This window comes from Elgaria multicarinata, chromosome 3, assembly GCF_023053635.1.
Source record: "Elgaria multicarinata webbii isolate HBS135686 ecotype San Diego chromosome 3, rElgMul1.1.pri, whole genome shotgun sequence".
NCBI lineage: Eukaryota > Metazoa > Chordata > Lepidosauria > Squamata > Anguidae > Elgaria > Elgaria multicarinata.
This window is the reverse complement of record NC_086173.1, coordinates 159,381,892-159,406,576: the sequence shown is the minus strand read 5'-3', so window position 1 is coordinate 159,406,576 and position 24,685 is coordinate 159,381,892. Positions and strand designations below refer to the sequence as shown.

General features: G+C 47.6%; 3 protein-coding genes across 3 annotated transcripts in view; 2 read left to right on the top strand and 1 right to left on the bottom strand.

Annotated features, from left to right (window-relative positions):
* Positions 1-240: 240 nt before the first annotated feature.
* On the top strand, positions 241-5,788 carry LOC134396257 (zinc finger protein 621-like). The gene is made up of 5 exons (XM_063122679.1): positions 241-299; positions 2,233-2,318; positions 2,442-2,571; positions 3,988-4,095; positions 5,112-5,788. The coding sequence occupies exons 1-5, from the start codon at positions 287-289 to the stop codon at positions 5,144-5,146; spliced, it is 372 nt and encodes a 123-aa protein (XP_062978749.1). The 5' UTR covers positions 241-286; the 3' UTR covers positions 5,147-5,788.
* Positions 5,789-6,342: 554 nt separating this feature from the next.
* LOC134396240 (neurofilament medium polypeptide-like) lies at positions 6,343-17,668 on the top strand. The gene is made up of 4 exons (XM_063122660.1): positions 6,343-6,719; positions 8,645-8,973; positions 14,427-14,960; positions 17,277-17,668. Exons 1-4 carry the CDS (start codon positions 6,643-6,645, stop codon positions 17,504-17,506), a joined length of 1,170 nt encoding a protein of 389 aa, XP_062978730.1. The 5' UTR covers positions 6,343-6,642; the 3' UTR covers positions 17,507-17,668.
* Positions 17,669-21,932: 4,264 nt separating this feature from the next.
* Positions 21,933-24,685, bottom strand: part of LOC134396148 (zinc finger protein 135-like) — a 54,957-nt gene continuing 52,204 nt past the window's right edge. The window contains exon 10 of the mRNA XM_063122538.1: positions 21,933-22,995. Coding sequence (XP_062978608.1) covers positions 22,272-22,995 — 724 coding nt within the window. The 3' untranslated portion in view covers positions 21,933-22,271. The remainder of the gene's footprint in view (positions 22,996-24,685) is intronic.

Sequence of the window (24,685 nt, the reverse complement as noted above, 5' to 3'; positions counted from 1 at the left end):
AAAATAAGCTGGACAACCCTCTGTCAGGGATGCTTTAGGGTGGATTCCTGCATTGAGCAGGGGGTTGGACTCGATGGCCTTGTAGGCCCCTTCCAACTCTGCTATTCTATGATTCTATGATAAGTATTGCCTATTTAAGGTGCTGCATGGTTTACTTTGTAGCCTGCAAGAGAATAACGCGGCACTAAAGGGGTTAAAGCGACCGAGCCCTCCTCTCCTAGAGGGGCCAAGGAAGGGCTCCTTCCGGTGGGGTTTTGCAGCCTGGGGAGGCTCCGGCTTTGGGGAGATGAACGGAATGGGTGAGTCTGCAGAGGCGGCGAAGGCGCTGCCAGGAGGGGGAATGGCTCGGTGCAAAGGACGCGGGCTGCACATCTCTGCAGCCGGCCCTGTGCATAGCCTGCCTCTGCGCTCCAGGGAGCTCCGGGCGGAGGGGCCATGCCTGGGCACAACAACCCTGCGAGGTAGGATAGGCTGAAAGGCGGTGACTGGCGCAGCTTTATGGCTGCGTGGGGGATTTGAACCCGGCGCCTCCCTGCCATAGCCGCATGCTTTTATTTCACCCCGCCTTCCGCAGCCTGGTGCTGTTCAGATAGGCTGACCCTATGAAAAGGAGGACAGGGCTCCTGTGTCTTTAACAGTTGTATTAAAAAGGGAATTTCAGCAGGTGTCATTTGTATATATGGAGAACCTGGTGAAATTCCCTCTTCATCACAGCAGTTAAAGCTGCAGGTGCCCTGCCCTCTTTTAAATCTGGTCACTCTAGTATAGCTCCTTCACCTTTAACTGTTGGGATGAAGAGGGGATTCCACCAGGTTCTCCATATATACAAATGACACCTGCTGAAATTCCCTTTTTAATACAATTGTTAAAGATACAGGAGCCCCGTCCTCCTTTTCATAGGGTCACCCTAGTTCAGATATTTTGGACTCCAGCTCCCATCAGCCCCAGACAGCATGGCCAATGGTCAGGAATGCTGGGAGTTGCCATCCGAAACAGCTGGGAGGTGCTTTAGCCATGACACCACACTGGCTTCATTTGCTCCCGTTCTCCCTCCTGTTTAGGGTGACCCTATGAAAAGGAGGACAGGGCTCCTGTATCTTTTAACAGTTGCACAGAAAAGGGAATTTCAGCAGGCGTCATTGTTATGCATGCAGCACCTGGTGAAATCCCCTCTTCATCACAACAGTTAAAGCTGTCGGAGCCCTGCCCTCTTTTATATCTGGTCACGCTAGGCAGGGTACCTGCTGCTTTAACTGTTGTGATGAAGAGGGACTACAAGCCACATCAGCCCACGGCAGCATGGCCAATGGTCAGGGGTGATGGGAGTTGTTATCCCAAATATCTGCTGGGAACCAGATTGGGGAAAGCTGATTCAGGGATGGAACTGAAATGGACTGTTTACCTAGCCCCCACCTTCTTCTGAGGTCTCCCTTGGATGGAACTTTAGATTGTAAGCTCCTTTGGGCAGGGATCTATTTCTCTTGCACTCTTTATTTATTTATTTATTTATTACATTTCTATACCGCCCAATAGCCGGAGCTCTCTGGGCGGTTCACAAAAATCAAGGGCCATGCACATTGGCGGTTGCAGCTACACACAAACAGACTGATTTATGGGGGAGAAAGTCTATTATTAGCCAGAATGGCTAACAGTAGGGTGAATATATGAAAAGGAGGACAGGGCTCCTGTGTCTTTAACAGTTGTACTGAAAGGGGAATTTAAGCAGGTGACATTGGTATATATGGGGAATCTGGTGGAATTTCCTCTTCATCACAACATTAAAACTGCAGGTGCCCTGCCCTCTTTTAAATCTGGCCACTCTAGTATAGCTCCTGCAGCTTTAACTGTTGTGATGAAGAGGGAATTTCACCAGGTGCTGCATGCCTACAAAGGACACCTGCTGAAATTGTCTTTTCTATGCAACTGTTAAAGATACAGGAGCCCTGTCCTCCTTTCCATATGGTCACCCTATATGTTTTACTATGATTTTATTAGATTGTAAGCCTATGCGGCAGAGTCTTGCTATTTACTGTTTTACTCTGTACAGCACCATGTACATTGATGGTGCTATATAAATAAATAATAATAATAATAATAATAATAATGGGAGGGGGCAGAAGGACCAAAGGTGGAGGAGTACGCCTGGATCAGCCCAGACTATGATGTTGAAGGGAGGTGCGTGTACTTCTGAAAACACGCCTCCTCGCTTTGTCCTTCTTTTCACCAATACAGAGAGCAGAGTGGCGTCATCTGCTAGGTCTGGATGGTCCCTCACTACCAGGCGAAGGAAAAGGATTGCAGCAAGAGCAGCTCTGGAGGTAAGGCATCCCTAGAAAGGTGCAGGGGATGGGTTTGGGAGGCCCGTCGCAAAGGGCTCCGGCTGGTGGGCCCGGCAGGGCGAGGGCCCCGGAAATCTGCTAAAGGGCCCCTTGTCCTTGCAGGGGCCGGTGACCTTCGAAGATGTGGCCGTACATTTCACAGAGGGGCAGGCGGCTTTGCTGGATCCGGACCAAAGAGCCCTGTACAGGGAGGTCATGCTGGAGAATTATGGGAACGTGGCTTCGTTGTTGGGTAAGGCGCCCTTTTCCTCCATCTGGGAGTATCCCGGGGTACTCTGAAGCACCCGGGGAATTTTCCCACCCTCTTGGACACATTTCTTTTATCCAATATTATTTATTTATTTATTTATTTATTACACTTATATACCGCTCCCATAGCCAGGGCTCTCTGGGCGGTTTACAGAAATTCTAAAATTGAGGTAAAAACAAGTATACAGAATTTAAAACTCTAAAACACAGAACATACACACATAAAGCATTACAAACCGATTAAAAACTAAACATGTGGGTAATTAGGATGTGCCGCCATATGCCTGGGCAAAGAGGAAAGTCTTAACCTGGCGCCGGAAAGATAGCAGCGTTGGTGCCAGGCGAGCCTCATCAGGGAGATCATTCCACAGTCTGGGGGCCAATAGAAAGTGTTTCTATATTTTATTATTGATTGGAGGGGTAAGGAGCTTATTTCAATCTGAGGACCGAATTCAATTTCTGAGAAGTCCTCGGTGTGTGGATGTGTGCATTCCAGGGGCAGAAAGAAAAAGGGGTGCAGCAAACGCAAAATAACAAATTTATTTCTTACCCGCCTCTCTGTTTGGATCGAGGCGGGGAAGAACAGTAAGTATAAAATACATAAATAATATATTAACTTGGTGAATTGTGTTCTAACAATTTCAGAGTTTTCTGTGGTCTTTAAAGCCAACCCTAACTTATATTTCAAGTTAATTTGCACATGGTTCAACTTTGAATATTTAAAATGTTTTTTTGAGGATGAGGATGAGGATGAGTATTTGTGATGAGATGTTTGTGATGATGAGATGTTTGTGAACTGCCCAGAGAACTTTGGCTATTGGGTGGTATGAAAATGTAATAAATAAAATAAATAAATACTGATTAAAAACATAGTATACGTTGTTAAAACAATGTTAAAAAAGGGGTCAGGGCCAAAAAAAACCCCAGCATGTTTTCGCTTCAAGCTCTTCCTGCCATTAACTAAGCACGAGTGACCGTACGGAAAAGGAGGACAGGGCTCCTGTGTCTTTAACAGTTGCATAGAAAAGGGAATTTCAGCAGGTGTCATTTGTAGGCATGCGGCACCTGGTGAAATTCGCTCTTCATCACAATAGTGAAAGCTGCAGGAGCCCTGCCCAGAGAGACCAGATACATAAGAGGTCTGAGGTTTTTTTGGGGGGGTGGGGGCATTGTCATGGAAAGGGCCTTCTTGGTGTTAGCACCCCAGCTGTGCAACACCCTCCCCAAGGGAGACTTGCCTGCCACCTTCCCTGATGTAATTTCGGTTCTAGGCATGGAGCTTTTCATTTCCCCCTCAGGCCTTGTCAATGCATGAGTGTGCATTAGGAATTGTGGGGCTGTCCAGCCAAGTTCCTCTTGCCAACCCTGCTTGTCTCTCTCTCTTTTTTCCTCCCCCAAGTAGAATCTCCGGTTTCCAAGCCTGGCTTTATCTCCTGTCTGGAACAAGGCAGCGTTCCATGGGGTCCAGATTCCCAGGTCTTGGCTGAAACAGAGCTGGCTGGCTCAGGTAAAGGGCGTTGGGGTCTCTCACACTAACACACCCATTCCGTTTCTACTGTGCAAGCTTTGAGCCTTGGATTTGAAGTTTGAATCACGGAGGCCGTTTTCTGGTGGATCCGCCATTTCCTCTCACAGCCCTAGGACCCCCCATACAGCCTACAACTCCCAGCATGCAGTTCCTGTGAGGGCTGGATTTACCAGGGCCCAGGAGCAGTTGCTGTACATGGCCTTGTTGCTCGCCGGTGTCCTCTCACGCTGATTGTCGCCTTCCCCATGTGATCCGCGCGAAAGGACGCCAGTGATCGCGCAGGGAAGGCTGCGATTGCACCAAGGTGCGGCCAATGGCAGCAGCGAGGACATGTATAGCCTCTGCTCCCGGGGGGGGGGGGGGAGCGGTAAGTCCAGCCCTCCCAAGCACTGCATGCTGGGAGTTGTAGGCTGCAGGGGGGGGGCCCAGGGCTGTGAGAGGCAATGGCAGATCCGTCATAAAATGGCCTCTGTGATTTGAACTTCAAATCCGAGGCCCAAAGCTTGCACAGCCCCACGACTTATCTGGAATTCCATCTCTAGCTGTGAACTTGTGTGTGTTAAACACTAACATGATCTCTTCTGCCTCGAACATTTCATCCGAAAGATCTAATGGCTTGAAGAGATCGAATGGCTTGGAGAGGCAGTGTGGTGTAGTGGTTAGAGCAGGCATTCCCAGTGCAGTGCCTGCACCTCCCGTGGCACCTCCCGTGGCACCTCCCGTGGCACATGGGCACACAATTTTTTTTATATATAAATTATTTTTAAGATATAGATATAGATATAGATAGATGGACTTTTATGAAATGCACACAGTTTTCTGGGAATTATACTCAGGCTTCCACAAAATGGACCAAATGTCCAAATAAATATCCATTTGAAGGTGGCGCCTGTATGCCATCTGTTCAAATATTGGCAGCGCCGTAAGGTCCTCAGTCCGTTGTGTTAGAGGAGGGGAGCGTTTATCCTTCCAATGTTGTAATATCTGTCTTTTAGCTGTCAAAAGGGCGCGGAGAATCCATTTACGCTGACCGTTTGTTGATTTCCATGAAGCAGGTAAATCATTTAAAAGAGTGTATACATCAGCAAATCTTAAAGACTGCTCCAGTACAAACTTTATCCATATAATAACCTCCTCTCAAAAAGAAGCAACTACTGGACATTGCCAAAACATATGTTTAAAAGAAGCATTAGCTGCATTGCACAGCCAGCGATTAGCTGAATTAAGACAGTTCCTTATTAAAGGGAATTTGCAGCGTCCAGTAGACACGAAACAAAAGGTTTTGCTGAATAAGACGCAGTGTAAGATCGATAGACGTGACCAGGAAGACACCAAAGCAGCCATCTACTGATTAGGGATCTTGTGGTGGCACGCAGAACAGATTCTCAAATGTGCTCATGGGTCCAAAAAGGTTGGAGACCCCTGGGTTTAGAGTGCTGGACTGGGACTGGGGAGACCTGAGTTCTAGTCTCTGCTCAACCATGAAGCTCACTGGGTGACTTCAGGCCAGTCACTGACTCTCAGCCCAACCTACCTCACAGGGTTGTTGTGAGGAGAAAATGAAGAGGAGGACCATGTAAGCCACCTTGGGCTCCTTAGAGGAAAGGCAGGATATATAGGGTGACCATGTGGAAAGGAGGACAGGGCTCCTGTATCTTTAACAGTTGCACAGAAAAGGGAATTTCAGCAGGTGTTATTTGTATGCAGGCAGCACCTGGTAGAATTCCCTCTTCATCGCAACAGTTAAAGCTGCAGGAGCCCTGCTTAGTGTGACCAGATAGAAAAGAAGGCAGGCCTCCTGCAGCTTTAACTGCTGTGATGAAGAGGGAATTTTACCAGGTTCCCCATATATACAAATGACACCTGCTAAAATTCCCTTTTCAGTACAACTGTTAAAGATACAGGAGCCCTGTCCTCCTTTCCATATGGTCACTCTAGCCGTATGAGTTGAGGGCGATGCCTCTTTGAAGACAGCACTCTCCATCTGCAATTTTAGAAGGATTTGTATTAAAATTATTGTTAAAAGTGAGAAATTAATCACCCCCCCTTTAATCAATCAGATGGGTATTTATTTATTTATTTATTTATTTATTTATAATACACTTCTAATCCACTCAGTAACTAAATGTTCTCTGAGTGGATTGCAACCTATTAAAAATGAAACTGACATTTTAAAATACAGTTAATTTTTTTTTAAAAAAAAATGTAATGCAAATATTTAAAAGAATTAAATAGAATATAAGGGGAAAAAATTAAACAGCACAGGAATCTATAAAACATCCATAACAAGCTAGAACTATGTCTCTAAAACGCCTGCGAGGAAATAAGAGGACTTTGCCTGGCCCCGAAAAGATCACCGCGTTTTAAAACTTAGTTTGAAAACAAACAAAAACTGCCCCGAAAAAACGATCTGTGACGTTGTCGTCGCCGTTCTCACCTGCTTTATGAGGTTCCTTCTCCAGTCGTGATGTGAAACTCCTCCGGTATCTGCCCGTCCTTCCGGCGAGTGACCCTAGGAAGAAGAGCATGTGCTTAGACTGTGGGAAGCGATTTGCTCAGAAGTCCATGCTCCTGATCCACCAGTGCATCCATGCGGGGGAGAGGTAGGGATCTCCGACTGTTTGGCTTCAAGCAGAAACGCTCCATGGATTTCGGCCCCGGAAGGTTCTGTTCCGTTTTCCCCTAACTGACGGCGACTCGATGTGTGTGGGGTCATACCACGGAGCGGATTTTGTTTGTGTGTATGAGTGTGTGTGTGTGTGTGTCGCATGATAATTGTACGTAAATAAATATGCATGATACATATGCCAAACTATGCACACGTAACCCATATGTACACTTAGGCCCCGTTCAGAAGACACCTTAAACCATGGCTTTAACTATGGTGGTTAGGCCAGAAAGCCAGGCCGTGTTCAGAAGACACATTAAAAGGAAAGGAACCTCTCGTGCAAGCACTTGAGTCATTGCTGACTCCCTAGAGGGACGCCTGCTTTCGCTGACGTTTTCTTGGCCGACTTTGTAGTGGGGTGGTTTGCCATTGCCTTCCCCAGTCGCGGTTACCTTTCCCCCAGCTAGCTGGGCACTCATTTTACTGACCTCGGAAGGATGGAAGGCTGAGTCGACCTGAGCCGGCTGCCTGAGAACCAGCTTCCGCTGGGATCGAACTCAGGCCGTGGGGAGAGTTTCGGCTGCAGTAACTGCCACTTACCACTCTGCGCCCCATGAGGCTCTTAAACCACGGCTTTAACCTTGGTGGTTAGGCCAGAAAGCCAGGCCGTGTTCAGAAGATACCTTAAAGATGGCTTTAACAATGGTGAATAAGGCTTTTTGCTTTATTCATCATGGTTAAAGTGGTGGTTTAAGGTGTCTTCTGAACATGGCTTGGCTTTCTGGCATAACCACCGTGGTTAAAGCCATGGTTTAAGGTATCTTCTGAACGGGGCCACAATGTGTTTGCTTTGTGCTCTCGTTTTAGTAACTCTGTACGTACACCAAATGGTTAACGAGGGTGTTTAAATCATGGTGATGTAGCCCCCATGATTTGGAATGGTTCGCACTACACACTTAGTCATGGTTCACAACACACTAAACCATAATAGCCCCCTTCAGAAGACACCTTAAGCCATGGCTTTAACCATGGTGACTAAGGCAAAAAGCTTTATTCACCATGGTTAAAACCATGGTTTAAGGTGTCTTCTGAACATGGTCTGGCTTTCTGGCTTAACCACCGTGGCAAAAGCTGTGATTTAAGGTGTCTTCTGAACTGGGCCATTGTTTAGCTCAAAATGTTTAACCACAGTGGCTTAGCGAGTTGTCTGAACAGAGTCATTGGCCCACTTCAGAAGGCACCTTAAACCATGGCTTTAACCACGGTGGTTAAGCCAGAAAGTTGGGCTGTGTTCAGAAGACACCTTAAACCACAGCTTTAAACATGGTGAATAAAGCAAAAAGCCTTATTCACCGTAGTTAAAGCTGTAGTTTAAAGTGTCTTCTGTACACAGCCTGGCTTTCTGGCTTAACCACCATGGTTCTGAACGGGCCCAGTGCATGTGACCCTGTTCAGACGAAACGCTAAGCCACAGCGGTTAAGCATTTTGAGCCAAACATGGCTTAGCATGTCATGTGAACCATTCCTAACCACGGTGGCTACATAACCACGGTTAAAACACATTCAGAAGACACCTTAAACCGTGGCTTTAACCATGGTGAATAAGGCTTTTCGCTTTATTCACTGTGGTTAAAGCTGTGGTTTAAGGTGTCTTTGAACGGGGCCAATCTAACCATTTGCTGCCAAAGGGTTAGCGGATGAATCACGGCTTAGCACAGCCTTCCTCAACCTGGGGCGCTCCAGATGTGTTGGACTACAACTCCCAGAATGCCCCAGCCACATCTACTCAGATGTGTAGTCCAACACATCTGGAGCGCCCCAGGTTGAGGAAGGCTGGCTTAGCATGTCGTCTGAACAGACCTTGTGTGCGTTTTCCCCTCCTCGTCCTTCCTTCCTTTCCAATGTCATGTCCCCACGCAGTCACCTCCGGTGGACGACAGAGGAAACCAAAATGATGCTTTCCGCCATTGCTCGTAACCCGGGAGTGAAGGTTTTGATGGGCAGCACTTCAGCGGCGAATAGAAAATACTGGAAAGCAGTGCAAGAGCACTTGTGTTCGCAGGGCCACAAAAGGTCCATGGCGCAGATCATCGCGAAGTGGAAGCGTGTGAAGGCCCAGTTTTTCAGCCTGGGAATAAAGGCCGCCCTGGGACAGCTCACCATTAAAGATGCCCCGCAATACTACAGCCAAGTGCGATCGATCTGGCTTCTGGCCGGCAAGCCGACATTTGGGGAACGGAAATGGCCGGGTAAGTAATTTTTTTCTTAAGAACCTAAGAAGGGCGCTGCTGGATCAGACCGAGGGTCCATCTAGTCTAGCACTCTGTTCACACGGGCGCCAACCAGTGGTCAACCAGGGACCAACAAAGCAGGACATGATGCAACAACACCCTCCCACCCATGTTCCCCAGCAACTGGTACACACTGGCTTACTGCCTTGGATACTGGAGGTAGCACATAGCCATCAGCCCTTGATCGCCTTCTCCTCCAGAAATTTATCCAACCCCCTTTGAAAGCCATCTAAATTGGTGGCCATCACGACATCTTGTGGTGGTGAGTTCCATCTTTTAATTCTGCATTGTGTGAAGAAGTCCTTCCCACACTCCCCAGCAGCTCACATATACATAGGCATGCTGCCTCTAATCTTGGAGGTAGCCTATACCAACCAGGACTAGAAGCCCTGGGATATTATAGAGCTGGAAAAAGTGCAGAAAAGGGCAACTAAAATGATGAAGGGGCTGGAGCATCTCCCAGGGGCCAACCAGTGGTCAACCAGGGATGAACAAGCAGGACATGCTGCAACAGCACCCTCCCGCCCATGTTCCCCAGCAACTGGTGCACACAGGCTTATTACCTCGAATACTGGAGATGGCACACAACCATCAGGGCTAGTAGCCCTTGATAGCCTTTCCCTCCAGGAATTTATCCAACCCCCCTTTTAAAGCCATCCAGATTAGTAGCCAACACCACATCTTGTGGTAGTGAGTTCCATAGTTTTACTCTGCGCTGTGTGAAGAAGTCCTTCCTTTTATTTGTCCTGGATCTCCCCCCCCCATCAGCTTCATGGGAAGACGCCTTTCGGTTCTAGTATTTTGAGAGAGGGAGGAAAAGGTCTCCCTGTCCACATTCTCCACACCAGGCATCATTTTGTACACTTCTATCATGTCTCCCCTTGGTCTCCCTTTTCCCAAGCTAAACAATCCCAGCTGTTGTAACCTTCCCTCATAGGGGAGATGCTCCAGCCCCTTCATCATTTTAGTTGCTCTTTTCTGCACTTTTCCCTACTCTACAATACCTTTTTTTAGGTGTGGTGACCATGATTGGACACAGTATTCTAAGTGTGGTCCTCTTCTTTTTTTAAGAATAGCCTCCTGAAAGGTTGACTTGGATAACATCGGCCCCGTTCAGAAGACACCTTAAACCATGGCTTTAACCACAGCGAGTAAGGCAAAAGGTGTCTTAAGGTGGTTCAAGGTGTCTTCTGAACACGGCCCAGCTTTCTGGCTTAACCACTGTGTTAAAAGCCATGGTTTAAAGTGTCTTCTGAATGGGGCCCATTTTCTCTTACAATATTATTCTGTTGCTGTTCTTCTCTTAGTTTGTTTATTTCAGGAAGTGTCCAATACAGCTGCTGCACCTCCACTGGTTCCATTGAACTCCTGGCTCCCACCATGAAGGCAACAGAAACTATTCTATTTCATTATTGCGGTCCCTACATGGCTTGGGACCGCAATACCTGATGGAACGCCTCTCCCGACATGAACCTACCCGTACACTGCTCTGAGCATCTAAGGTCCTCCTCCAAGTGCCTACTCCGAGGGAAGCTCGGAGGATGGCAACAAGGGAGAGGGCCTTCTCGGTGGTGGCCCACCAACTGTGGAATGATCTTCCCGATGAGGCTCGCCTGGCGCCAACACTGTTGTCTTTTCGGCGCCAGGTCAAGACTTTTCTCTTCTCCCAGGCATTTTAACAGCATTTAACAACGTTAAGTTTGTTTTTCATGGACCCCAGAATTGCTGTTTTTAAATGGATACTGTTGTTTTTATCCTGTTTTTATGTTTTTTAAATTTTTGTATACTTTTAATGTTTACTATTTTTAATCGTTGTAAACCGCCCAGAGAGCTTCGGCTGTGGGGCGGGATATAAATGTAATTAAATAAATAAATAATAAATTCTTCTTTATTTATTTACAATATTTATATACCGCTCCACATCCAAAAGTTTTCAGAGTGGTGAACAACAGATAGGATAAAAAATAAAATAAAACTGCCATATTTAAAAAAAACACCACTATTTTTAAAAGATAGAACTTGAGTTCTGGTAAAAACTGATCCCCGTCACTCAAGGAAAGCTTCCTGAAATGTTTTCAGCAGGCGCCGGAAGCAATCAAAAGTTGGGCCTGCCTGTCAAGGCTGTGCCTACCCTTGACGCTGTCCCCAGCTTTGGAAACTGCTGGGTTACCATTGCGCCAGCAGTAGGGTGACCGTATGGAAAAGGAGGACCAGGCTCCTGTATCTTCAGCTGTTATATAGAAAACGGAATTTCAGCAGGTGTCATTTGCATTCATGCAGCGCCTGGTGGAATTCCCTCTTCATTCCAACAGTTAAAGCTGCAGGAGACCTGCCCTCTTTTGCAACTGGCCAAGAGGGCAGGTCTCCTGCAGCTTTCACTGTTGTGATGAAGAGGGAATTTCACCAGGTGCTGCATGCATACAAACGACACCTGCTGAAACTCCCTTTTTCTATTCAACTGTTTAAAATACAGGAGCTCTGTCCTCCTTTTCCATAGGGTCACCCTACTTAGTGGCAAACGCTAACTTCACGTCATTCCCTGCAAACGTCATTTTATTTCTGCTGTACCCATCATAGTGCAATGATTTCCATGAGCTGCAATGCTCAAGAGTATTTCTCCTTTTTTTTCCGTTTGGTTTGGACAAACCTTTCTTTTGTTTCTGTTTTGCTCTAAAGGCAAAGGTGCTGAACCTCCGGCCCGCAGCCAGAATCCCGCCCATCCGGGGCCCCAATCTGCCCTCCCGATGTTCCCGAGACGGCGCCTCCCCATTTCTGCCCAACCACCAATCATTCCAAAAGGTTGAGATGCCTCTTCGAAGGCTTAGTTACTAGCAGTATGCGCTTGAAACGGAAAAAATGCTGGCATTTTGGCTCTGCCCTTTTATTTATTTATTTATTTATTTATTTGCCGTATTACATTTTTATACCGCGCAGTAGCCGAAGCTCTCTGGGCGGCTCACAAAAATTAAAACCCTAATAAAACAACCAACAGTCTAAAAACACAACTACAAAATACAATATAAAAAGCACAACCAGGATAAAACCGCACAGCAGAAATTGATATAAGATTGAAATACAGAATTAGAACAGTACAAATTAAATTTAAGTTAAAATTGAGTGTTAAAACACTGAGAGAATAAAAAGGTCTTCAGCTGGCGACGAAAGCAGTACAGTGTAGGCGCCAGGTGGACCTCCCTGGGGAGCTCGTTCCACAGCCGGGGTGCCACAGCGGAGAAAGCCCTGCTCCTAGTAGCCACCTGCCTCACTTCCTTTGGCAGGGGCTCACGGCGAAGGGCCCCTGTGGCCCTGCCCACCACAGGAATGCGGGCCCCGAGACCTACTCCGAAAAGGGATTCAGGCCTTGGTCGGAAGAAGGTCCAACACCCTTGCTCTATGGGATGTAGAACCTGAAGCATGGGATTGTGGGGTGGGAAGAAGAGGAACACGAGCTGCTGTGCGCCTCACACTTACCCATGGCGATCTAAAGGGGGGGCTGTCCCCAACAGAAAGATCCGTAGGTCCACCAAGGATTCAATCTCAGCCTGCCCCACTGTTTCTGGCCTCAACACTGCTTTTATTTATTTATTTATTTATTTATTTATCATACTTGTATGATGCCTAATAGAATGAGATGTCAACGTGGTTTGCAGCCAAACTGTTTAAAATTCACTCTTGAATAATAATAATAATTATTATTATTATTGCATTTATATCCTGACTTTTTTCCTCCAAGGAACCCAAGGCAGTGTACATCCTCCTCTCCATTTTATCCTCACAACAACAACCCTGTGAGGTAGGCTTGGCTGAGAGCCTGTGACTGGCTCAAAGTCACCCAGTGAGCTTCCGTGGCTGAGTGGGGACTAGAACCCAGATCTCCCAACTTCTAGTCCAACACCTTAGCCACTACACCACACTGGCTCCCAAACAATTACAGGCCCAAGCAGGATAGATAAACGGAATCCATTTTAAGAATTTTAAAAGAAAATTGGGAACAATAAAACGTGGCAGCAGCATGTGATCAGTTATAAGCCAGGGGAAGCTTCCATGGATGAGTACGTTTTCAGGAGGCGTTTAAAACTCATCTTTTCTGCCTCCTGAACCGCAGGCAGGAAGGACTACCAGAAGGTGGGTGCTACTACGGAGAAGGCCCTGCTATTAGATGTCTCATGGTGACGTTCTGTTGGTGGTAGAATGGCCGGCAAGGCCTCCTCTAAGGATTCTAATAAACGGCTGGGCATATATAGGGGAAGGCGATCTGCTAGTTATTCTGGTCCAGAATTGTTTAGGGCTTTGTATGTTAACAACAGAACTTTGAACGTGGCTCGGTAGCTAATAGAATTATGGGGTGAGGAAGAATGAAGACTGACTTAAAGTCACAAGTCCAATTCTGAGCTGTGACTAACATGTTCTGCTGTCAGTGTTTCTTATACGTGGTGTTATTATTTTGAAAAACAAGAGGCCTTCAAGAGGCAGCTGGACAACCATCTGTCAGGGATGCTTTAAGGTGGATTCCTGCATTGAGCAGGGGGTTGGACTTGATGGCCTTAGAGGCCCCTTCCAACTCTACTATTCTATGATTCATTGCTGCTTTTGAGGTTCATGGCTGTTATTATTATATTATTATTGTTTTTATTATTTCTGGAGCGCTCCCTGATGTTCACCTTTATGGAAGCAAAAAGTACATCTAAGACAGGTGTCCCCAGGGCTTTTGGGCCGACGGGTATATTATTATTATTATTATTATTATTATTATTATTATTATTATTATTATTATTATTATATTTATATACCACCCCATAGCTGAAGCTCTCTGAGCAGTTTACAACTATTAAAAACAGTGAACATTGAAAACAAATATACAACATTTAAAATCATAAAAAGCATAAAAACAGACAATATCCATTTAAAACAACTATTCTGGGGTCAGTTAAGAAAAAAACTCAGCAGATGTTGTTAAATGCCTGGGAGAAAAGTCTTGACCTGGTGCTGGAAAGATAACAATGTTGGCACCAGGCGAGCCTCGTCGGGGAGATTGTTCCATAATTGGGGGGCCACCACTAAGAAGGCCCTCTCCCTTGTTGCCATCTTCCGAGCTTCAGAATTTGGAAGGCAGTGTTATGAGCACTCTTACAAACTTGCTGCCATGGGGACTTCCCATTATAAAAATGGGTGCCCTGGGGAAGGACGGCTTTGCCCATTCACAAAATGGCTGCCAGGGTGGGCTTGTCCTGTCACAAAACACCCGTTTCCCAGAAGGCAAATTGGCGAGGCTGAACAAAAAGTAACTTGCCCAAGAACTTTAAAAATCCGGAGGGTCAGGGAAAGTGGCAGGAATTGAGGAAGATGTCCACAGACACATCAGTACCCGTGGATTGGGGACTCCGGGTCTAAGTTTAGATTTCATGTCTCAGTTGACATTAGGAGGATCGGCCCAGCGGAGGGAGAGGAGGAGAAGGAGGAGGAAGAAGAGGTCCGTGAGGAGAAGCTGGAGAAAGAAGACGTCCGTGAGGAGAAGCTGGAGAAAGAAGACGTCCGTGAGGAGAAAGACGAGGAGGTCAAAGCAGAACCTCCGGAACGAGAGGAGGGAGAAGAACCGCAATCCCAGCCGGAGCAGCAGCATGGCCTCCCGCCCAGCAACCCCTGCCGGCCCTTCTGCGCTACGCCTCTCCCTCATCCACCGACCGAAGCGGAGTGGCCTGCCTCACAGTTGCAACCCGTCCACGAGATACCTTGCGAATTCACTCCCGGCCATCCGGAACCTGTCCTGACGACAAAACAAACCTCGTCACCCCAGAAAGTTAATTTCGCAAGTGCCGATGTCGACGACAACGACGACGACACCGCCGTTCCACCTGCTGCCCTGTCTGCATCTGACAACGATGACCCTGCTGGTGTTGCTGGAGCTTCAGCGTCTTCTGCTTCATCGCCTCAGAGTTGCCGTTCATGTGAGTAAATTTCTCAGGCGCTTTTATTTTTCCGAGTCTAAGCCAGGGTGGGGGGACAGAGCTTATGGGAAACGTGTCGCCCATGTTGCCAAATTCTTTTTTTTTTAATTAAAAAATGGCATTTGTAGCGCTTAGGGAGTGCCAAATGGGACAAATTTAGCTTGTTTTCAAAGAAGTGAAATTTTAGCCTTCTGGCATTCTGTACTGCTACAGATACTTTTTTTTAAGTCAAAAAATTTCCAGCTGCTGAAATCGCCCCCGTTCAGAAGACACCTTAAACCATGGTTTTAACCACCATGGTTAAGCCAGAAAGCCTGACTGTGTTCAGAAGACACCTTAAACCATGGTTTTAACCACCATGGTTAAGCCAGAAAGCCTGACTGTGTTCAGAAGACACCTTAAACCATGGTTTTAACCACCATGGTTAAGCCAGAAAGCCTGACTGTGTTCAGAAGACACCTTAAACCATGGTTTTAACCACCATGGTTAAGCCAGAAAGCCTGACTGTGTTCAGAAGACACCTTAAACCATGGCTTTAACCGTGGTGAATAAAGCAAAAAGCCTTATTCACCATGGTTAAAGCCGTGGTTTAAGGTGTCTTCTGAACACGGCCTGGCTTTCTGGCTTAACCACCGTGGTTAAAGCCATGGTTTAAGGTGTCTTCTGAACACGGCCTGGTTTTCTGGCTTAACCACTATGGTTAAAGCCATGGTTTAAGGTGTCTTCTGAACACAGCCTGGCTTTCTGGCTTAACCACCTTGGCTTAACCAGAAACAGGGCCTTTGTGGTGGTAGCCCCAGCTGTGGCTTTCTCTCCCCAGAGAGGGTCGCATCACTCAGTCGTTTCCAACCTTAAATCCCCACTATAACTCCCATCATCTCCAGCCAGCATAGCCAATGGTCAGGGAGGATGAGAGTTGTAGTCCAACAACATCTGGAGAGCCAAAGTTAAGGTGGATTCCTGCATTGAGCAGGGGGTTGGACTTGATGGCCCTTCCAACTCTACTATTCTATGATTCTATGATGTTTATCGGCCAACTGAATATGTGTGTGTGTGTATAGTGTAGTACTGTATAGTACACTACACAATGCCAAGTATTCAGTCTCTGACGTTCTTTCATAGAATCATAGAATAGCAGAGTTGGAAGGGGCCTACAAGGCCATCGAGTCCAACCCCCTGCTCAATGCAGGAATCCACCCTAAAGCATCCCTGACAGATGGTTGTCCAGCTGCCTCTTGAAGGCCTCTAGTGTGGGAGAGCCCACAACCTCCCTAGGTAACTGATTCCATTGTCGTACTGCTCTAACAGTCAGGAAGTTTTTTCTGATGTCCAGCTGGAATCTGGCTTCTTTTAACTTGAGCCCGTTATTCCGTGTCCTGCACTCTGGGAGGATCGAGAAGAGATCCTGGCCCTCCTCTGTGTGACAACCTTTTAAGTATTTGAAGAGTGCTATCATGTCTCCCCTCAATCTTCTCTTCTCCAGGCTAAACATGCCCAGTTCTTTCAGTCTCTCTTCATAGGGCTTTGTTTCCACACCCCTGATCATCCTGGTTGCCCTCCTCTGAACACGCTCCAGCTTGTCTGCGTCCTTCTTGAATTGTGGAGCCCAGAACTGGACGCAATACTCTAGATCAGTGGTTCCCAAAGTGGGAGGTATTGCCCCCTTGGGGGCGGTGGGATTGCATAGGGGGGCGTTAAGAGGCAATGGGGTGGCAGGGGGGTGCTAAGAGGCAAAGGGGCAGCAGGGGGGGCGCTTGAAGTGGTCTTTTCCAAGAAGCGCCTCTCCAATAGGTCTTAAGACCGAGGGACATTTTTATGAAAGCAGTTTGGTCCCAAGCCATATAGGGGAAGAATCCACACATGTATTAATACCGTTTAAGAAGAGTCCTTTTAATGGTGAATTGAAATGTTTCAAAAGCACCAAAACGCTAATGAAGAGACATACCCTGCTTGGTGTGCCCCACCATGCCGGCTGCAAAACAAAGGTGTTCACTCTCTTTTCCCTCCCTCCCTCGGCAAGCCTGCGGCGGGTGCTTCCCATTTAAAGGGGCCGCACGCAGGGGGCACTGGGCATGAGTTTGTGGAACCAAGGGGGCGGTTACCTGAAAAGGTTTGGGAACCACTGCTCTAGATGAGGCCTAACCAGGGCTGAATAGAGAGGAACCAGTACCTCACGTGATTTGGAAGCTATACTTCTATTAATGCAGCCCACAATAGCATTTGCCTTTCTTGCAGCCATATTGCGCTGTATACTTTTGTCATTCTGCACACGCACTGTATTAATGCTCCTTTTTGCCCTTTTCCTTCACGTAACAGGCGGAGGCCTGGAAGGCTTCAAGAAAGAGATCATGAACTACCTGGACGCAATGAACAAGAAGCTGGAGCGCATTGAAGACACCGTGGCGGCGCTTCGACACAACGCCGTCCCCGAAATACCCGAGAAATTCCTAGAAGAGATGGCGGCGAGCCTACAGGCCGCATGTCCAAACCTGTCGCTCGTCCCGCCTTCTGCCGTAGCTCTTCCTGTTAGCAGGGACTGCTGCTGAAAAGACTCTGGTGGCGCTCAGATCTCCTCCCCCTCTCTGTGTACGGGACTCCGGATCTGTAATGCATGTGCATGCGTCGATGTTAGGATACGTAACGTCAGAAAATGGGATTCTCGATGTGGAAAAGGGTTCCTAAGGGCGCAGTCCTATGCAGGTTTAGACGGGGGGGGGGGGGGGGGGAAGCCCTATGACTCCCAGCATATCCCAGCCAGCCAGGCTGGGAGTTGTAGGCCTTTTTTTCTGTCTGCGTAAGAGAAAAAAAGACGACGTCCCCAATAACAGCTCAAAACAACCGAACTACCGTATTTCTTCGATTCTAAGACGCACTTTTTTCCCCATATAAACATCTCTAAAAATGGGGTGCGTCTTAGAATCGCAGGCGTGACTTAGGGGTTTTTTTTTCTGTTGGTGGTACTGAAATTAGTGTGCGTCTTACAATCGATGGCGTCTTACAAGGTGCACAGGACAGAGCAGGACTGCACTAGACCAATAAGATATTTTGATACGGTATTTATAAATAGAGAACTACTTACTGGTTAGGCCTCATCTAGAGTATTGCGTCCAGTTCTGGGCTCCACAATTCAAGAAGGACGCAGACAAGCTGGAGCGTGTTCAGAGGAGGGCAACCAGGATGATCAGGGGTCTGGAAACAAAGCCCTATGAAGAGAGACTGAAAGAATTGGGCATGTTTAGCCTGGAGAAGAGAAGATTGAGGGGAGACATGAGAGCACTCTTCAAATACTTGGAAGGTTGTCCCACAGAGGAGGGCCAGGATCTCTTCTTGATCCTCCCAGAGTGCAGGACACGGAATAACGGGCTCAAGTTAAAGGAAGCCAGATTCCAGTTGGACATCAGGAAAAACTTCCTGACTGTTAGAGCAGTATGACAATGGATTCAGTTACCTAGGGAGGTTGTGGGCTCTCCCACACTAGAGGCCTTCAAGAGGCAGCTGGACAACCATCTGTCAGGGATGCTTTCGGGTGGATTCCTGCATTGAGCAGGGGGTTGGACTCGATGGCCTTGTAGGCCCCTTCCAACTCTGCTATTCTATGATTCTATTATTATTATTATTATTATTATTATTATTATTATTATTATTATTATTATTTATTACATTTATATACCGCCCTATAGCTGAAGCTCTCTGGGCGGTTTACAAAGATTAAAACGTTGAACAGTAAAAACAAGTATACAAAATTTAAAAACCATGAAAACAGACAATAGCCAGTTAAAACTACTATTCTGGGGTCAGTTAAAAAAATTCAGCGTATGCTGTTAAATGCCTGGGAGAAAAGTCTTGACCCGGCGCCGAAAAGATAACAATGTCGGCGTCAGGCGAGCCTCGTCGGGGAGATCGTTCCATAATTGCGGGGGGGGGGGCACCACTGAGAAGGCCTGGTTCCCATCCTCCGAGTAGGCACTCAGAGAAGGACCTTAGATGTTAAGCGCAGTGTACGGGTCGGTTCATGTCGGGAGAGGCGTTCCGTCAGGTATTGTGGTCCCAATTCCAGATACTAATTTCTCTTATGTTTTGATGTGTGCCGTCAATTGCAATTCATTTGTTACATATGTTAGGTGATTATGACTGACATGGTTGTTATGACAATGATGTTATTGTTAAAAATGGTGTACAGGCATTGGCAATATTCACTCCCTTTATAAACTCATAGAATCATAGTATAGTAGAGCTGGAAGGGGCCTATAAGGCCATCAAGTCCAACCCCGTGCCCAGTGCAGGAAACCACCCTAAAGCATCCCTGGCAGGTGGTTGTCCAGCTGCCTCTTGAAGGCCTCTAGTGTGGGAGAAGAGCCCACAACCTCCCTAGGGAACTGGTTCCATTGTCGTACTGCTCTAACAGTCAGGAAGTTTTTCCTGATGTCCAGCCGGAATCTGGCTTCCTGTAACTTGAGCCCGTTATTCCATGTCCTGCACTCTGGGAGGATCAAGAGGAGATCCTGGCCCTCCTCTGTTTGACAACCTTTCAAGTATTTGAAGAGTGCTATCATGTCTCCCCTCGGTCTTCTCTTCTCAAAGCTAAACAGGCTTAGCTGTTTCAGTCTCTCCTCATAGGGCTTTGTTTCCAGACCCCTGATCCTCCTCGTTGCCCTCCTCTGAACACTGTTAGAGGTGAAACAAGTGCTCGAGCTATAAACGTATAAAAATGTCTTTTTGGTCTAATGTAGCACCTAGTGCGTTCGTTTTGAGCATTTTTTTGCCTAGGATTGCGTCCTAAATGTTGTTTTTACTTCCTCAGTTCTTTTCTCTTCCCCACTTGGAGCGAAGAGCTACTAGTACACGCCCTCCGTTCTCCTCTCCAGGAGGGCTAGCTCATTTATGTTTTGTCTCTCTGTGAATTAGATGTCCACTTCTAGTACTAGTGCCTATTTATTTGACAGTGTGTCGCTAAAGCACTTCTCCTGACATTGTAGAACCAATAAATCGTGATCGTTGTGGGTATGACAATGCAGGCGGCATCTTTTTCCTTCCTCGCTCTCATGTCTTCATCACCACAGTCATCACTAAAGTGAATGCGTTTTTTATCCCATGCACCATTGATGCTGGTTTAGGTATCGATTGCAGAATATCCTAGTTAATAGGCTGGGGGGGACTCAAAGGCCTTGTTCAGAAGCCACCTTAAACCACGGTGGTTATAGCTTTATCAAAAAAGCCTTCACCACCGTGGTTTAAGGGGTTGTCTGAAGAGGGCCAAGGAGTAGACAGGTGGACAATACCTTTACTAGATCAACGAAAGTTCCACAAAGCTGTGCAAACTTTCACGTTCCACAGAATTTTTCAGTGGCCAAAAAAGCAGCGGATAGGGATCATAGAATCATAGAATAGCAGAGTTGGAAGGGGCCTACAAGGCCATCGAGTCCAACCCCCTGCTCAATGCAGGAATCCACCCTAAAGCATCCCTGACAGATGGTTGTCCAGCTGCCTCTTGAAGACCTCTAAGTCACGGATTCCATTGTCGCACTGCTCTAACAGTCAGGAAGTTTTTCCTGATGTTCAGCTGGAATCTGGCTTCCTTTAACTTGAGCCCGTTATTCCGTGTCCTGCACTCTGGGAGAATTGAGAAGAGATCCTGGCCCTCCTCTGTGTGACAACCTTTCAAGTATTTGAAGAGTGCTCTCATGTCTCCCCTCCATCTTCTCTTCTCCAGGGAAAGAAAGTCCCACAAATTCACTAGGTGTTCTGGCCGTGAGATCTGCAGTTTAGATAAACCCAGTCTCAAAACGGAAAATTCCCGTCTGAATGAATTAAGCCAGTGGTCGTAGATGTGGCCGGTATCAGATTACAGCTAACAATGCATTCTGGGAAGTGGGAGCATCGGCTGATGTCCACTTCTGAAAATACAAAACCCAGCTGCAACACTTGACGTTCGCCTTGGGCGAAACACACACGTCCCTGAGGTGGCGAAGAGCAGAATTGCAGAGAAGCATGACAAAACCAGAGATTAGTTTTAAGTGGTGCATTAGACTAAAAAAGGCCAATTGAAGCCAAACTCAGTATTATCCAGCGTTGGAGGGATCATAATAATCCTACCCCTGCCCCACACCATGACTGAAAATAATTGGCCAAATTATTGGTGGGAGGTGGTGGCGGCAGCAACAGACTCCACAAAAGCTAGGGTGACCATATGGAAAGGAGGACAGGGCTCCTGCAGCTTTCACGGTTGGGATAAGAACATAAGCGCCCTGCTGGATCAGACCAAGGGTCCATCTAGTCCAGCATTCTGTTCGCACAGTGGCCAACCAGCCATCGGCCAGGGATGAACAAGCAGGACATGGTGCAACAGCACCCTCCCACCCATGTTCCCCAGCAACTGGTGCACACAGGCTTATTGCTTCAAATACTGGAGATAGCACACAACCATCGGCGCTAGTAGCCCTTGATAGCCTTCTCCTCCAGGAATTTATCCAACCCCCTTTTAAAGCCATCCAGAGCATTAAACCAGTTGCTGCATGCATACAAATGACGCCTGCTGAAATCCCCTTTTCTATACAACTGTTAAAGATACAGGAGCCCGGCCCTCCTTTCCATGTGGTCACCCCAACTAAAGGGAATGTGCCTCAGGCCTTCTCTCTCTCCCAGGATAGGTTTTGAAGACCATGATTGTGTGTTCACCAGGCTGCGGTCTTAACAACGTCAGAAGAGCCCTGCTGGATCAGACGAAAGGTCCATCTAGTCCAGGACTCTGTTCACACAGTGGCCCACCAGCTGTCGGCCAGGGAACCCACAAGCAACAGCACCCTCCCACCCATGTTCCCCAGCAACTGGTGCACACAGGCTTCCTGCCTCGGATTCTGGAGGGAGCACTGGAGGCCTTGTGTCTTCCTGATTAATAAAAGCAAACAAGCGGCAGAAGAGGCCTGCGTAACTCAATCAGATAAATTTATTTGTTAGGAACAAATCATCGTGCAAATGGCGGAGCATTCCAGTTGGAGCATCACTTGGCCCAATAAGAAAGAGAGACCTGGCCTCACTTGCTATATCCTCTCTGCGATGAGGTACGCCAGCAAAGAACAGGCTACGCATCAAGTTGTCCTACAGTACAATTTCAACCGAGGATGGGAGACCGCTGGTCTTCCAGATGTCATTGGACTCGAAGTCCCATCAGCCCCCAACCCAACAGTCGGGGACGTTGGCAGTCCAAGTCCACCAACATCTGTAGGGCAACAGGCTTCCGGCACCCCTTCTCCCCACGTGAGTGGCTAATTAATTAATTTATTAATTCATTTAGGGTGGGTCACTGCCACTCTCTTAAGAAGCTTTGTTCTCTGAGCGCTTCTTTCGGGTGTGGATTTCTCGATGTCTGCTGAGGTTCGGGCTCTGGTTGAAGCTTTTCCCACAGTCTGAGCATTTGTACGGCTTTTCCCCCGTGTGGGTTCTCTCGTGGGTGACCAGGTGTGCGATCTGGATGAAGCTCTTTGCGCAGTGCAGGCATTCGTACGGCCTCTCTTGCGTGTGGGTCCTCTTGTGCCTGTTAAGGTGTGAGCTGCAACGGAAACTCTTCCCGCAGTGCGGGCACTTGTAGGGGCTTTCCCCCGTGTGAATCCTCTCGTGGATAATCCGGTATGTGCTCCGGCTGAAGCTTTCCCCGCAGTGGCTGCACTTATAGGGTTTCTCCCCGGTGTGGATTCTCTGGTGTGTGAGAAGGTTTGCGTGGCGGTTGAAACTCTTCCCGCATTTTGAACACTGGTACAGCTTCTCCCTCATGTGGACCCTCTGATGTGCGACGAGGCTGGATTTGTCGCAAAAGCTTTCTGCGCAATCGGCGCATTTGTACGGCTTCTCCCCCGTGTGCGTTCTCATGTGACTGAGGAGGCTGGCGCTCTGTCCGAAGCTCTTCCCGCAGTCCGAGCATTTGTAGGGTTTCTCGCCCGTGTGGATTCTCCGATGCGAAACGAGGCACGTGCTCTGCTTGAAGATTCTCCCACAGTCTGAACATTTATAAGGCTCTTTGCTAGTGTGGATTCTCTGATGCCTGGTCAGATTTGACCTTTGGCTGAAGTTTTTCCCACATATGTTGCATGGATGCTGCCCCTCTTCAGGTTTTTTTTGCTGCCCTGTGGCGTCAGGGTGGCTGCCACTCCAATCAGCCATGTCTTCACCTTTCCATGCCTCCATTTCCTTTCCCCCCTGCCTTTCTGCTCTGCTTTGATTTCCAGGGTCTTCATTTGGCTCTTCCAGAACGTTTCTTTCCTGTGACATTTTGTGCTGTTTAGCCTCTTTCTCTCTTCCCCATTCATTGTGTCCTGGAACAGAGAAAGACACAGAGAGACCTAGTAACAAGGGTATAAAGGGAGTAAACGCAGGCGCAGTTCGGACAACAGGTTAGTAAACGCAGTGAGAGAACACCACTCAATGGTTGAGTTTGTAGGGCGTGCTCCCCACACATGTTCTAACTCCACTGTCGTGTGTCCGTGGACTACCGTGGAGTTGAGTAAAATCCATTGTGATATTTGATTGGCAGTTCCTCCGCCCTCTCTCCTCCCCCGGTCCTCCCAATGGTATCCCATCAGCCATTGCTGCGAAAAAAAAATCCCAGCATCTCTCCTAGAGTGGCACCCGCTCCTTTCGCCGCTCTTGCCAGGGAACTCCGTAGCCAGTGGGAAAAGTCAACGCAACGCAACGGAAAACTCCAAGGAGTTTTGGCCAATTGAAGCCAATTGAAGCCAAACTCAATATTATCCAGCGTTGGAGGGAACAGGCCCAGTTCTTTCAGTCTCTCTGCATAGGGCTTTGTTTCCAGACCCCTGATCATCCTGGTTGCCCTCCTCTGAACACGCTCCAGCTTGTCTGCGTCCTTCTTGAAGTGTGATGCCCAAAACTGGACGTGTTTTGTAGCTTTTACCTTCTTTATTTATTCAACTTTTATTGTACTTGTGTTTCAATTGTTTCATGCACTAAACTACCCTGGGAACATACATTGGTTACCAAGCAACCAACCAACAAATGAACAGTGTGGCCCAATTAGGCCCTTTCTTGCAACCAAACTAATTCAGGCATGAGAGATGCTTACCAAGGAAGTTGGTGCACGCTTCATCCTCCTCCTTCACTTCCATACTTGGCTGGTTTTGTGCTGATTCAGACAAAGTTGCTTCTGCGTCCGGTAATTTCACCCCCGTTGGTGCCTGAAAACAGCAGGGAGTAATTTCTTATCAGTATCATCATTGGATACATGACTATTCTAAGCTCAGGGAGACAAAGACAATGCTCTCCTATGAGGAGAGACTGAAAGAACTGGGCATGTTGAGCCTGGAGAAGAGAAGACTGAGGGGAGACCTTTCAAGGCCTTGAAAGGTTGTCCCACAGAGGAGGGCCAGGACCTCTTCTCGATCATCCCAGAGTGCAGGACAGGGAATAACAGGCTCATGTGACAGGAAGCCAGATTCCAGCTGGATGTCAGGAAAAACTTCCTGTTAGAGCAGTACGACAATGGAGCCAGTTACCTAGGGAGGTTGTGGGCTCTCCCACACTAGAGGCCTTCAAGAGGCAGCTGGACAGCCACCTGTCAGGGATGCTTGAAGATGGATTCCTGCATTGAGCAGGGGGTTGGACTCGATGGCTTTATAGGTCTCTTCCAACTCTAATACTCTATGAAACAAAGCCCTATGGTGAAAGACTAAAAGAACTGGGCAGGTTTGGCTTAGAGGAGAGAAGGCGGAGGGGAG

What these genes read in the sequence shown, in the direction of transcription:
- LOC134396257 (XM_063122679.1), top strand. An exon ending in GAACGTGGCTTCGTTGTTGG is followed by an intron (nt 2,572 to 3,987) that starts GTAAGGCGCCCT and finishes TCCTCCCCCAAG; the next exon opens with TAGAATCTCCGGTTTCCAAG. An exon ending in AACAGAGCTGGCTGGCTCAG is followed by an intron (nt 4,096 to 5,111) that starts GTAAAGGGCGTT and finishes TCTGTCTTTTAG; the next exon opens with CTGTCAAAAGGGCGCGGAGA.
- LOC134396240 (XM_063122660.1), top strand. Translation starts at nt 6,643, where the DNA reads ATGTGCTTAGACTGTGGGAAGCGATTTGCTCAGAAGTCCATGCTCCTG. An exon ending in TGGGGAACGGAAATGGCCGG is followed by an intron (nt 8,974 to 14,426) that starts GTAAGTAATTTT and finishes TTCATGTCTCAG; the next exon opens with TTGACATTAGGAGGATCGGC. An exon ending in GCCTCAGAGTTGCCGTTCAT is followed by an intron (nt 14,961 to 17,276) that starts GTGAGTAAATTT and finishes TTCACGTAACAG; the next exon opens with GCGGAGGCCTGGAAGGCTTC.